This window comes from Chanos chanos, chromosome 9 (genome assembly GCF_902362185.1).
Source record: "Chanos chanos chromosome 9, fChaCha1.1, whole genome shotgun sequence".
NCBI lineage: Eukaryota > Metazoa > Chordata > Actinopteri > Gonorynchiformes > Chanidae > Chanos > Chanos chanos.
In genome coordinates, this window is record NC_044503.1 from 10,648,457 (window position 1) to 10,658,692 (window position 10,236).

Sequence of the window (10,236 nt, forward strand, 5' to 3'; positions counted from 1 at the left end):
CATCCGGGCGCCGATACGACGGGAGAGGTCCCAGACATGCCTTTCTTACATTTCCTTTGTTTTCTCTGTGTCAAAACGGGCAACCGGGGGGGCAAAGAAAGGACCTTGGGGAACGACCCTAGTGTTTTATCAGCAGCAGAACGGAGTAGGGGAAATTCAGTTATAAGTCTTTTTTTAGAATGGACGTCGCTGTCTCTTTGGTGATGTTGAGTCTAGACCATCTGAAGACCCGAGTCTGAACTGTGGTCAGAGGTTATGTTTAGCAGGAACTGTTTTTAACTATGAATGATCTGAATGAATGAGTGAATGCGTGAACCAAAGCGTGAATGAATATCAAACGTACGAATGGATCACTGCCATTTTCTTACTATAGCTTTTTACTTTTGGATGTTTTACAAACCACTTCTTGTATATTGTAAAGACACTCATGTATATACGTATGTTTTTATCATACGATATCTAATTTAATTTTTCCTTTTTTTGTTTATTGTGAAATCAATCACCTACAGGTATGAAGAAATGAGAAATTTTTTGTACATACTTGTAAAAAGAGATCAAAATTACTGACTTGCTACAAAGTGTATTCAGCTTGTATTTGATGTCAGTTTGTGTGAGGACTTTCATATATATGTATATATATATTTACCAATTATATATGTGTATATGTACCAACTCACACACACAGTTGTCTATGGCTAAATATATATTCTCATTTTTTGATACACAGAAATGTAATTTATTTATGGAAGAAAGAAATAGAGAAATTAAATTATATATTGGTTGAAGATTGAAATGAAATGTTATTTAAGATGAAATCTATTGACTTTTAAGGCAACCAACCAAGACGGGCTTTGTGACTATGTGAAGTGGTAATGTTGAGATTTGAAGAATAAAGTCGTAGAGATATGGTGGTTTTTTTTGTTCACCTACTGTTCAGATAGTCTGACCCTTTTTGCATCATCAAGCACAGATCCCTTGTATTTATTGTAGAAAGTTGCTAGACCCTGTTTATATGATGGAGTCCAAGAGGAATTTTAAGCTTGTACAAACTGCAGATTTTACCTACTCGCCAAATAATATCTGTCTCAAACAGTATTTTCTCATGTGGGGAAATAAATGTTCTATTGAAAAACAAATTCTGCAGAGACGTGTCCTGTATTTTTTGTGGTGAAAAAAACATTCACGTATTTTTTTGTTTGTTTGTTTGTTTCTTCTTTTTTTTAACATTGTAATCGCTTCTCTGGGTGGTTGGTATATTTAAATGTAGCAACCAACCAGTCTTTCCTGTCGAAAGAGAATTATTTATTTATTTATTTTTTTTGCGTGTGGAATAATGTGGAAAGCCATAGGTTCAAAGTTCACGTCTGTCATGTCAAAGTCATCGGTCAGTCAGATGTGAGCTGACAGTGTGAATATGAGATTTTGAATCAGCATTTTGCACCTGTGTGGGAGGGTGTCACACCAGCCACACAGACCTCCCGCTGTAGAGGACGTCGTTTGGTAATTGGAAAGTAAAGAAAGACATGTTGGGCAGGAATTTTAAGTGAGATCAGTATTACCTCTTTTGAGATTTAACAGAACCAACATGGCTTCAGCGAGTGTCCTTTAAGCAGAGTTGAGTCTCTGTCCACCTCCATTAGTGGTGTACTTGGGGAAAGCTTTACTTAAGCTAACAAGTATCCATTCCAGACATAACTGTGTGGTAGTTCTATTCTGTAATATAGTCCTAATAAAATGTAAAATTATATTCCTTATGCCCTGTCACAGCAGGGTTCAAATAGATTTTGAAAATAACTTTCCATGTAAAAATACAGTCTTTAAATGGTGAGGAGCTGTGACAGCCATTTGCCCAATTATCTGACGCCACCTGGGGTGAGCATGATTCAAAGAGAAGGTTGGCAGTATTTCTTTCCTCCCTGTGAGGTGGCAGTACCTCTCCCCTCTCCCCCCTAGCTAACCATTTGTCTCCAATTTAACACGTATTACCCTATCTTTGCAGTATGGTTGGGTTAGGGTTATCTTAAAACTTTGAAATGGTTTTATGGTAGCACCACATTGTCCTCTATTCCTTTTGTAGCTTGGAGTTAATGCTATGTTGGGGGGGGGGGGGGGGGTTAAAGATAAAATAAAAAGTTTTTTTTTTTTTTTTTTAAATTCAATTTCATGTTGTCCCAGTTTTAGTTCTCTTAGAAACCAGTTGTCTCATTTTCAAAGAATTCCAAAAGCTATATATAATTCATACCAGTTCATGCATATCACAAAGAAATTCTTATATTTTGATAGGAAGCTATACACAAACACTTCTGTCAAAATATGTCCTGCATATCAAAATATACATTTAAGGCATTATTTGATACTATAAAGCCAAGCCATTAGAAACATGTCTTTATTCACAGACTTTTGCTGGAGACATTAAGCTGACTGAAATACTCGATTTGCCTTAAAGCTAACAAAGTACACACTTTAAGTGCAGTGTTCTTACACAATGTACAGTGCATTGAAATGTATAACCAAAACATATTTCGATGTACGTTGAAATGAAGTTTCTGTAGCCAATAGACTTTATATTTTGATATATATGTATATATTTTTAGGGCTGCATATCCCAAGTTTGTTGTTTTATGAGGACGAAATGGTTGTGGCGTAGTGTTCGGAGCTCTGTTAGCCTTCCCAGCAGCCTGGCAAAGCGGCGGGGATCATGAGGGCCTTGGGCTGCACTCTGAGAACTGCACACTCTGGAGAGCAGCTCCAGTACAAACTCCTGCAGCCGCTCCACACAACTCACAGCATGCAGTGAAGGCCTGTCTGCTCCGGAGAGGAGAGGAGAGGAGAGGAGAGAAGAGAAGAGAAGAGAAGAGAAGAGAAGAGAAGAGAAGAGAAGAGAAGAGAAGAGAAGAGAGATACAGACATGCAGAATATAAACTATTCTTTAGATGAATTTTCAACATCGACCTTTGTTCAATCTTTCATTTGTTATGCAACAAATATTCACATATCTCCAATAGATAATAAACATATCTGGTTTCGTTAAGGACCACGTTCATATTTTGTTCAGGATAAGAGGCTGCAGACCTGAGCACAACAGTGCAGTTGCAGTAAGAAGGGCATATTCAGCTTCTGTCACTGCTATGGCAACCATGCTATGGAAGAAATTCAGCACTGGCCTCAGCAGCTCCTCATTAACTCCTGTTCCTTGTGTTTGAACAAAAAATGTTTTTCAGTCAATAAACAGGTTCCTCTATTCATTCTCTTCCATTAATGTGAATACAGTCATACGTGCCCATATGTTTTTTCATGAAAGTGAAATTCGAAAAATTATACATTACAATCACCTGTGTTCTCGAGAACATCGTTGATGGTGCCATTTTTGGAATCCAAGGCTCTCAGCCAATTATGACTGAAGTTAACACTCAGAGGGTACAGTGCTAACAGAAGACAGGAAATGATTCTAAGGGGCTCTCTTGGAAACCAGTAATGATATCAAATCATATTTGAGTTAGCATCACACACCTTTTCCCTATCAAAATGCCAAATGAAGTGATTCTACAGGATCACAGATTCGGTCTTTTGTGTACCTGCAGTAAAACTGGATGGATTCTCTGAGAACTGATGTGCTGACAACAGAAACATAACTTCAACAGTGGAGCTGGAGAGAAGTATATTCTGGTCGGAGCAGTCCAGGAGCTCAAATCCTACGAAGACATCAAAACGCAGGTTAGGACGGGGCCTGGTTCAACAAGGAAAGGCTACATGGGCTGTAAAACATCTTATGAGGAACAGCTTACCAGGTATACTCTTGGAGAACTGCAAAAGCTTCTCAAATTGGGGATCATTTAGTCTACCATCTTCTAAATTTGACCATTCAGGTACCTTGGGGAAAGACACAGAAAATACAGGGAATTTCAGGGTAAATTAAGGGAAAAATAGGTTTTTCTCACAAACTCTAAAAATGAAATATTATAATTACTTGCTCTGACATACCCTCCATTGTGTAGTCTCCTTTGCTCTATAACGACGATATGCCTCAACCATTCTGTTCAAAACACATTTCTGTTCCCTGGACAAACCCAATACCTGTACACACAGAATTCCAAACATAGACACAAGGGGGGAAAAAAAGTTTGATTATAAACTAGCGCAAGTGTTTAAAGTCAGCAGTCTAGCACCCAAACAAAAAATTCAGAGTGAAAAAGTGAAGATTTATAAACAGAGACTAATGTGACACAGACGGACGCTTGATAGAAGGGTACTAGGAATGAATCACGGAAGACAAAACGGGAGGACGTACCCGGCCGGGCAGTCTGCATGTGGAGGAGACGCTTCCGCTCTCTGTACTGTCTTCATCCACAGCTCTGAGTCCGACTCCTCCTCTGTGCTTGGATCCTTTCCTCAGCCTTTTTGATTGACACTGAACCTCTGTAAGGAGACCTGAAGAAATAACAGTTCACTTTTTCATTGCGTGCTCTACACTACAGTCTGTCCAGTTCGGTTATGCCAATGATACTGCTCTTTGTGTGCGCATCTGATGTCTCGTCGGTGGCCAGTTTGTCTCGTCTTACACTCTGCGAGCATTCCCACGGCGCGGCATTTGCGCAGACGGCAGTCCTGACACTTCCTACGCATGTACATGTCCATTTCGCAGCCTCCGCCGCTCTTGCAGCGGTACACCGCCTTTTTGGTCACGCTCCGTCTGAAAAAACCTGAACAAGACGCCGGACGACACCCAAGCTATTGGCACAGTTCTGATTAAAACCGGGCTTCTCTCGATCATACCTCATTGAACCCTTCAGAGTTCCTTACCTTTACAGCCCTCACAGGTCAGGGCGTTGTAATGATATCCCGAGGCTTTATCTCCGCAAACCACACACAGCTCGTCCTGGCCCCGAATGCGAGCCCCGGGGCCCAGCCGTGGCCTCTTCATTAAGGGCAGCCCTCCCACAGCTGCTCTCCCCTGGACCGGAGCCTCTGCGTCTGGCTCGCACGGGAGCTCAGGACAAAGGGGGCTGTAAGTATACTGTAAATTACACGACTGTGAGTTCTGCGGTCCATAAACAGAGAACTGCACATTAATGGGGTTATAATGCTGTTGGCTATAGGGAAGTCCTTGGAGGTCTGGCTCTTGAAGGGGATAAGCCACTGGATCCACAAGCACATCTGTAAAAAAAAAAAAAAAGAACAGAGCAGGACACAGACTGCAACATAAGACAAATAATATTATCGTAGTCACATTAGGCTGAGGTCAAAGTGCTCTTTAGGAATGTAACCCTTGTCCACTAACTTGCTTAATTCATGTATTATTTAATAACTCTTTATGGAGCCCTGGGGACACATTAAAAAAAGGAATCAGGGCAAGACCTTGTGAAGGACTTTTGACTCTAGAAACAGGATGCAGCTGAGTGGTTACAGAATTGTTTATGGTTTTATTTTCTTAATAGTTTTTGGTGATTTTATAACCGTCTTGAATTACGCTCGACTAAACGTTTCAGAGGATGGATTTTCAAGCTGTGAAATATTCCGCGAGTCTGTCCTCTGAGGGAACACATGCCGTCATTGGCAGGACTTCTGAAGCACATCTGAGCAGCGAGAAAAAGTGTCATTCAAAAGAAATGTTTTTTCCTTTTTTTTTTTTTTTTTTTTTAAATCGCATGTCTGTTGCAAAGAGAGCTCAGAGTTGATTTCTGCCCATTCATGTGACAGCCATTCAAATCTAGCTATCAGGCATTTAGCAGAACTCCCAGAAACTATTCCAAAGACAGAAGGAATTAAAAAAATATATATATATATGCACATATACCAGGAACAGAACTTCCATTTCAACTGAATTGAGCTCATTTGTGCATCTCTTAATTAGTCAGTGACTGCCCTCGACCTTAAGTTTAGCAATACAAAAGAGTGCTGACTTCCTTTCAGAATCCAAGCTTTCATTTTTCACATTCTTTCTGCACTCTGGTCTGTGCTCCTGTCCACTTTTGAATTTCTATCATCCTTCTCACTTCTGTTCATCCCTCTGTGTGACAGTCCATCTTCCTCATAACTCCTCCATCCTCTTCCCCTCTCTCCACAACACTTTCACAGATGTTTTCTATCTCCTTAAGGCTCAGACATGTTGTGTGACAACACTGCGCTAGCATATGTTTGTAAACGAACGGAGAACCGTGTAAACACTCCTGTTGGTAAGAGTACATCACTGTATCCACCATCCCCAGCCTCTAGACTGACAAACCAAGTCAGCTGGAGCTGAAGTACAAGGAGGTTCAAACATGAAGCAAATAGCATTACTTAAGTCAAATTTATGACTGTACATGATTATAAACATCATGACTGAGTATAAAAAGTCAGACCCTTAATATCAATAAGATGAGAAGATAACAGAATCCTCTTAAGAAGCCGTGCGTTTAAGAAACAGGATCGTAGAGGACATTACTGGTGTTGACGTGTTGGTCGGTTCGAATATACTCGTCAGACGTTCTTACCGTAGTACTGCAGGTGATCTGTGATGCCATAGCCATCAGATCCAGAGAGGTAGCCGCCGGCTGACATGCTCATCTCGTGTTCTGCCCACTCTCTCATCTGGACAGCTGATTCCCAGCACTGTCAAACACGTCAGGGGATCTATCAAAGCAGGAGAGATCATGAAGGCATTTCTCAACGACTTCTTCTAGCACCCCTCCGCTCTGAGGTTGACGACAAACGTCTGTCATCTCTCTCTCTCTCTCTCTCTCTCTCTCTCTCCACAAAAGGTCAAGGAACGTAACAAATTTAAAAAAAAAACAAAAAAAAACAAAAAAACAAAAATCACACAGGCTATTTTACAGTCCTGTCACGCAATGCTCATGTCAGACCAAAGACGGAACCACGGAAATCTGCGTACTGGTGATGTAGCTTTGGTCCTCTGGGGCTATTAGAGGAGATGGGAGACATGGACCAGAGTGTGAGAATGAGACTAAAACCAGACTCTTGTCCAAACAGCTGCTTTGGCAGGAGATTTGGAGAATAGGCTTTGAAAGAAAAGCTCATATCCCTGGTGGTCTTTCTACAGGTCTAGCCCAGAGCAAAGTCCCATCACACTACAGCTGCACAGCCCACCTGAGTTTCCATCTTAGTGGGAGAGAGAGAGAGAGAAAAAAAAATCTATCATTCAAGAAGATCACTCAGAGTCAGTTACGAGGATAAGCGATGAAACTGACGGATGACACTTCCGGAACTCAAGGAGAGATTAATGTATTATTCATAGACTACACGATACCGTTTTCCTGTTTTCTTTCTGTGTGGGGATGCCTGTGTTGTGTTTCGTGCTTTGACTGGGTCACTGGTATACTCCCTACGAAAGACAGTCTAACAGCCAGCTCACCTACAGGGCGGCTGGGAGTGTTTACTCGGACTCTGTTTGCCGCTGATCTATTTGTCCTACAGTTAATGTTTGACGCCGAGATGATTTTGAATTTAGGAAGCTCAATTCTCCACCACGCATTGAGTCAAGAAGGTTGTGACCGGAGTGTACTTTCCCAACAAAGTCCTTACTTCCAGCATGGCCACTGTACACAACAAAAGTCATTGAACCCCCTACATATACCATTTCCCAGGTTTAACAATCACCTTTCCTTCCCTCCCAGACGACGTCTGTGGCATGTAATTATGGTACTTCCAACAGGTCGGTATTTATGGCGACATTTTAAATGGCTACCACACAAAAGCTTCAGCTCTTTTGATTTGTAGGGTACGAGAAGATATGAACACTGGGTCCTGACAGAGAGAGAGAGAGAGAGAGAGAGAGAGAGAAAGAAGTGATTTCTGTTGTTATTTTTCAGCTGCAATTTATCACTACAGCCTCAGTTCACGTCCTCACAAATCAGAAGAAAGAAAACAAGACCTCGTCGCTTCTTGGACAACTTTGTCTCAGAGAGGGTGAAAAAGAGCAGGGACTATTGAACTTAGAACCAGAATCAAGGGGAAAAGGTTACAAGGATTCATTCATACTCCTCCAGTGTTGAGAAATGGCATCAGTTTCACTGAGTGTATAAATAGCAGTATGTGGATTTAATGTGGCTAGTTGACTTGTAGCTCTGGGAAGTGGGGGGAGGGGTGGTGGGGGGGAATCCTATGTTGAAACTCCCCAGGGGGGGCCCTGTTGCATTAGCTAAGAAAAGGAGAAGCTGAGATCCATCACACTGTATTTCCTGACAAGTTTGAACTCTAATTGTCATGGTACTGGGTACACTGTAAATTCCCTCCAAGACTGGTTCCCTCCATCCATCCATCCATTCATCCATCCATCCATTCATCCATCCATTCATCCATTCATCCATCCATCCATGTATCCATTCTCTCTTTTTTTTGTCAGTTTCTGTGTTGTTTGACAGCAGGCTACTTGGCTCAGATAGTACAATGTTTACAGATTCAAACAGGAAACAGACTCTCAGATTAGAGTGACCTTGCAATAAGCGATGGCTGAGGGTGGGGGTGGGGATGGGGGCAGGGAGTAAAGTCCAGGACGAACATAAAAGGGGTTTTTGGGGAGAGAAGCGGCGAGTGCATCATTAATTACAGAGAAAACCGATTCATTCCATTTAAGATAGGCCTCTTGATATGGGCCATGACTTTAACAATGCTACCATGAGTATGTTCAGTCCTTATTTTTAACATAGTAGATTTCAGCCCTGCACAAACCCATCTCCTGCATTAAGCTGAACATTTTCCCCCTCCAACCTGCTCATGACTCAGCATTGAATAAGTATATTGTTTATCTACGTAGACTCTTAGTGCAGAGCTAATTATGGAGAGCTGTGTTCAGAGGAAAAACAAATTTTGTTTCTTGAAAAAAAAAACCCATCAATTCTTTACAAATAATGATGTGCAAGACTCCTGGAAGTGAAATCTATAAACTGTTTGAAGTGAAATCTATAAACATCAGGATCACCTCACAGATCACTGTGAGAATTTTTTTTTTTTTTCCTGAGTTTCAAGGATATGAAACGCAGCAGTATTGTATTCTTGGAGAAAGTTCACTGAAATGGTTTCAACTATTGTTTCATCTCCACATAAAATGAAATGAAAGTGTCTTTGATTCCTAATTTTTTTTTGTGATAATCAACTCAGTTAAAAAGCTACAGATATGAAGGTGCAAAACCAAGCAGTTACTTGACTGCAGAAAATTCCATGAATATCATTCTCACTTGCTCACACCAGCTGACTGATTAATCAAACAAATTATTTATATATTTAACAGATATTTCCCCGCACGTCAAGCCAAGTACAAGCCCGTGTGCACACTGCTAAATCCACAAAAACTTGTTTGTATATGACAGGATAACTATTCACAAATATCTCAGTATTCTCACTGAACGGAGTGAATTACAATACAAAAAAAAAAAAAATCATCTCCACCTTCATTGTCTTCATTAATTCATACCCTGAGGGCACACACAAATGAATCTAAACATGTCCCTAGAATACATTTAAAATACTTAAAGTGAGAGAACGCACAGCTAACGGCCATGCCCATCTTTAAAAAAACAAAAAGAAAAAAAAAAAAAAAAAGCCTAACCTCTTACATTAAAAATGATTTTGAACAACTACAGAGTGCAGCACTAATTTAGCATAATGATTGAGGAGAGCGAAAGAGATGGCTCTGAACTCACCGTGCTGTGCCGTCCTGTATGTTGACTCTCCCAATTTCCCCTTGATTTTACTCCCTCTTACTTTAGTACTGCTGACGGCAGTCCAGCCTCTTACATCCAGCACTTGCCAAATATGCACACAAAGACTTATACACTCAGATAGACACACACACGCAAACACACACACACACACACACAGAACAAACAGTGCTTTCTCTCTAACTCAAACACATATCAGTACATGAGTTTGTGATGTCTCTGCACGCAATGCAAACACTTTTTTTTTTTTTTTTGCAAATGTGGAAAGTGTTGGTAAAGATTCATCCCAAACAAAGTCGAATCATAATCTCTAGATATCTCATTACAGGCAGAAGGGAAGAAATAGATGGAGGGATTGCAAAACAGACGTACATCTTTCACGTACGGCAAAAAAACGACCAAACAGAACATGGGAAACAGTACGACACTTGGCAGTAAGAGTTCACGAATGAGATTACTATTTTCAGACACATTAATAACCTCCTGAAACGGAGAGGAATTTCCTTCTAAATGTGTAACATGAGATAAAAAAAAAACAGTTTATGAGGCAGAACCACAGTAAACCGGCTCCATACCATTA

At 40.7% G+C, this 10,236-nt stretch overlaps 2 protein-coding genes across 4 annotated transcripts in view; one reads left to right on the forward strand and one right to left on the reverse strand.

Moving 5' to 3' along the window:
* brpf3b (bromodomain and PHD finger containing, 3b) overlaps positions 1–608 on the forward strand; it is a 9,901-nt gene extending 9,293 nt beyond the window's left edge. The window contains exon 13 of the mRNA XM_030783471.1: positions 1–608. This exon is cut by the window's left edge and continues 216 nt beyond it. The gene's annotated coding sequence lies outside the window, so the exon portion shown is untranslated.
* A 1,645-nt stretch (positions 609–2,253) lies between these two features.
* Positions 2,254–9,705, reverse strand: nr1h5 (nuclear receptor subfamily 1, group H, member 5). 3 transcript variants are annotated; one of them, XM_030783554.1, is made up of 11 exons: positions 9,639–9,705; positions 6,474–6,612; positions 4,801–5,154; positions 4,560–4,700; positions 4,289–4,428; positions 3,982–4,074; positions 3,786–3,870; positions 3,576–3,692; positions 3,333–3,425; positions 3,073–3,186; positions 2,254–2,805 (listed from the first exon to the last, which is right to left on the reverse strand). In XM_030783554.1, exons 2-11 carry the CDS (start codon positions 6,568–6,570, stop codon positions 2,591–2,593), a joined length of 1,449 nt encoding a protein of 482 aa, XP_030639414.1. In that variant the 5' UTR covers positions 6,571–6,612; positions 9,639–9,705; the 3' UTR covers positions 2,254–2,590. The 3 variants fall into 3 exon arrangements, with proteins under 3 accessions (XP_030639414.1, XP_030639413.1, XP_030639415.1); XM_030783553.1 differs by having other exon boundaries at positions 3,073–3,192; XM_030783555.1 differs by lacking the exon at positions 3,333–3,425 and having other exon boundaries at positions 3,073–3,192.
* Between the last annotated feature and the right edge of the window lie 531 nt (positions 9,706–10,236).

Coding starts and splice junctions, on each gene's coding strand:
- nr1h5 (XM_030783553.1), bottom strand. CDS start 6,570: ATGAGAGAGTGGGCAGAACACGAGATGAGCATGTCAGCCGGCGGCTAC. Junction 4,701..4,800: donor GACCTGTGAGGGCTGTAAAG/GTAAGGAACTCT, acceptor CGTCTTGTTCAG/GTTTTTTCAGACGGAGCGTG. Junction 3,871..3,981: donor AGGAGACTACACAATGGAGG/GTATGTCAGAGC, acceptor TCTTTCCCCAAG/GTACCTGAATGGTCAAATTT.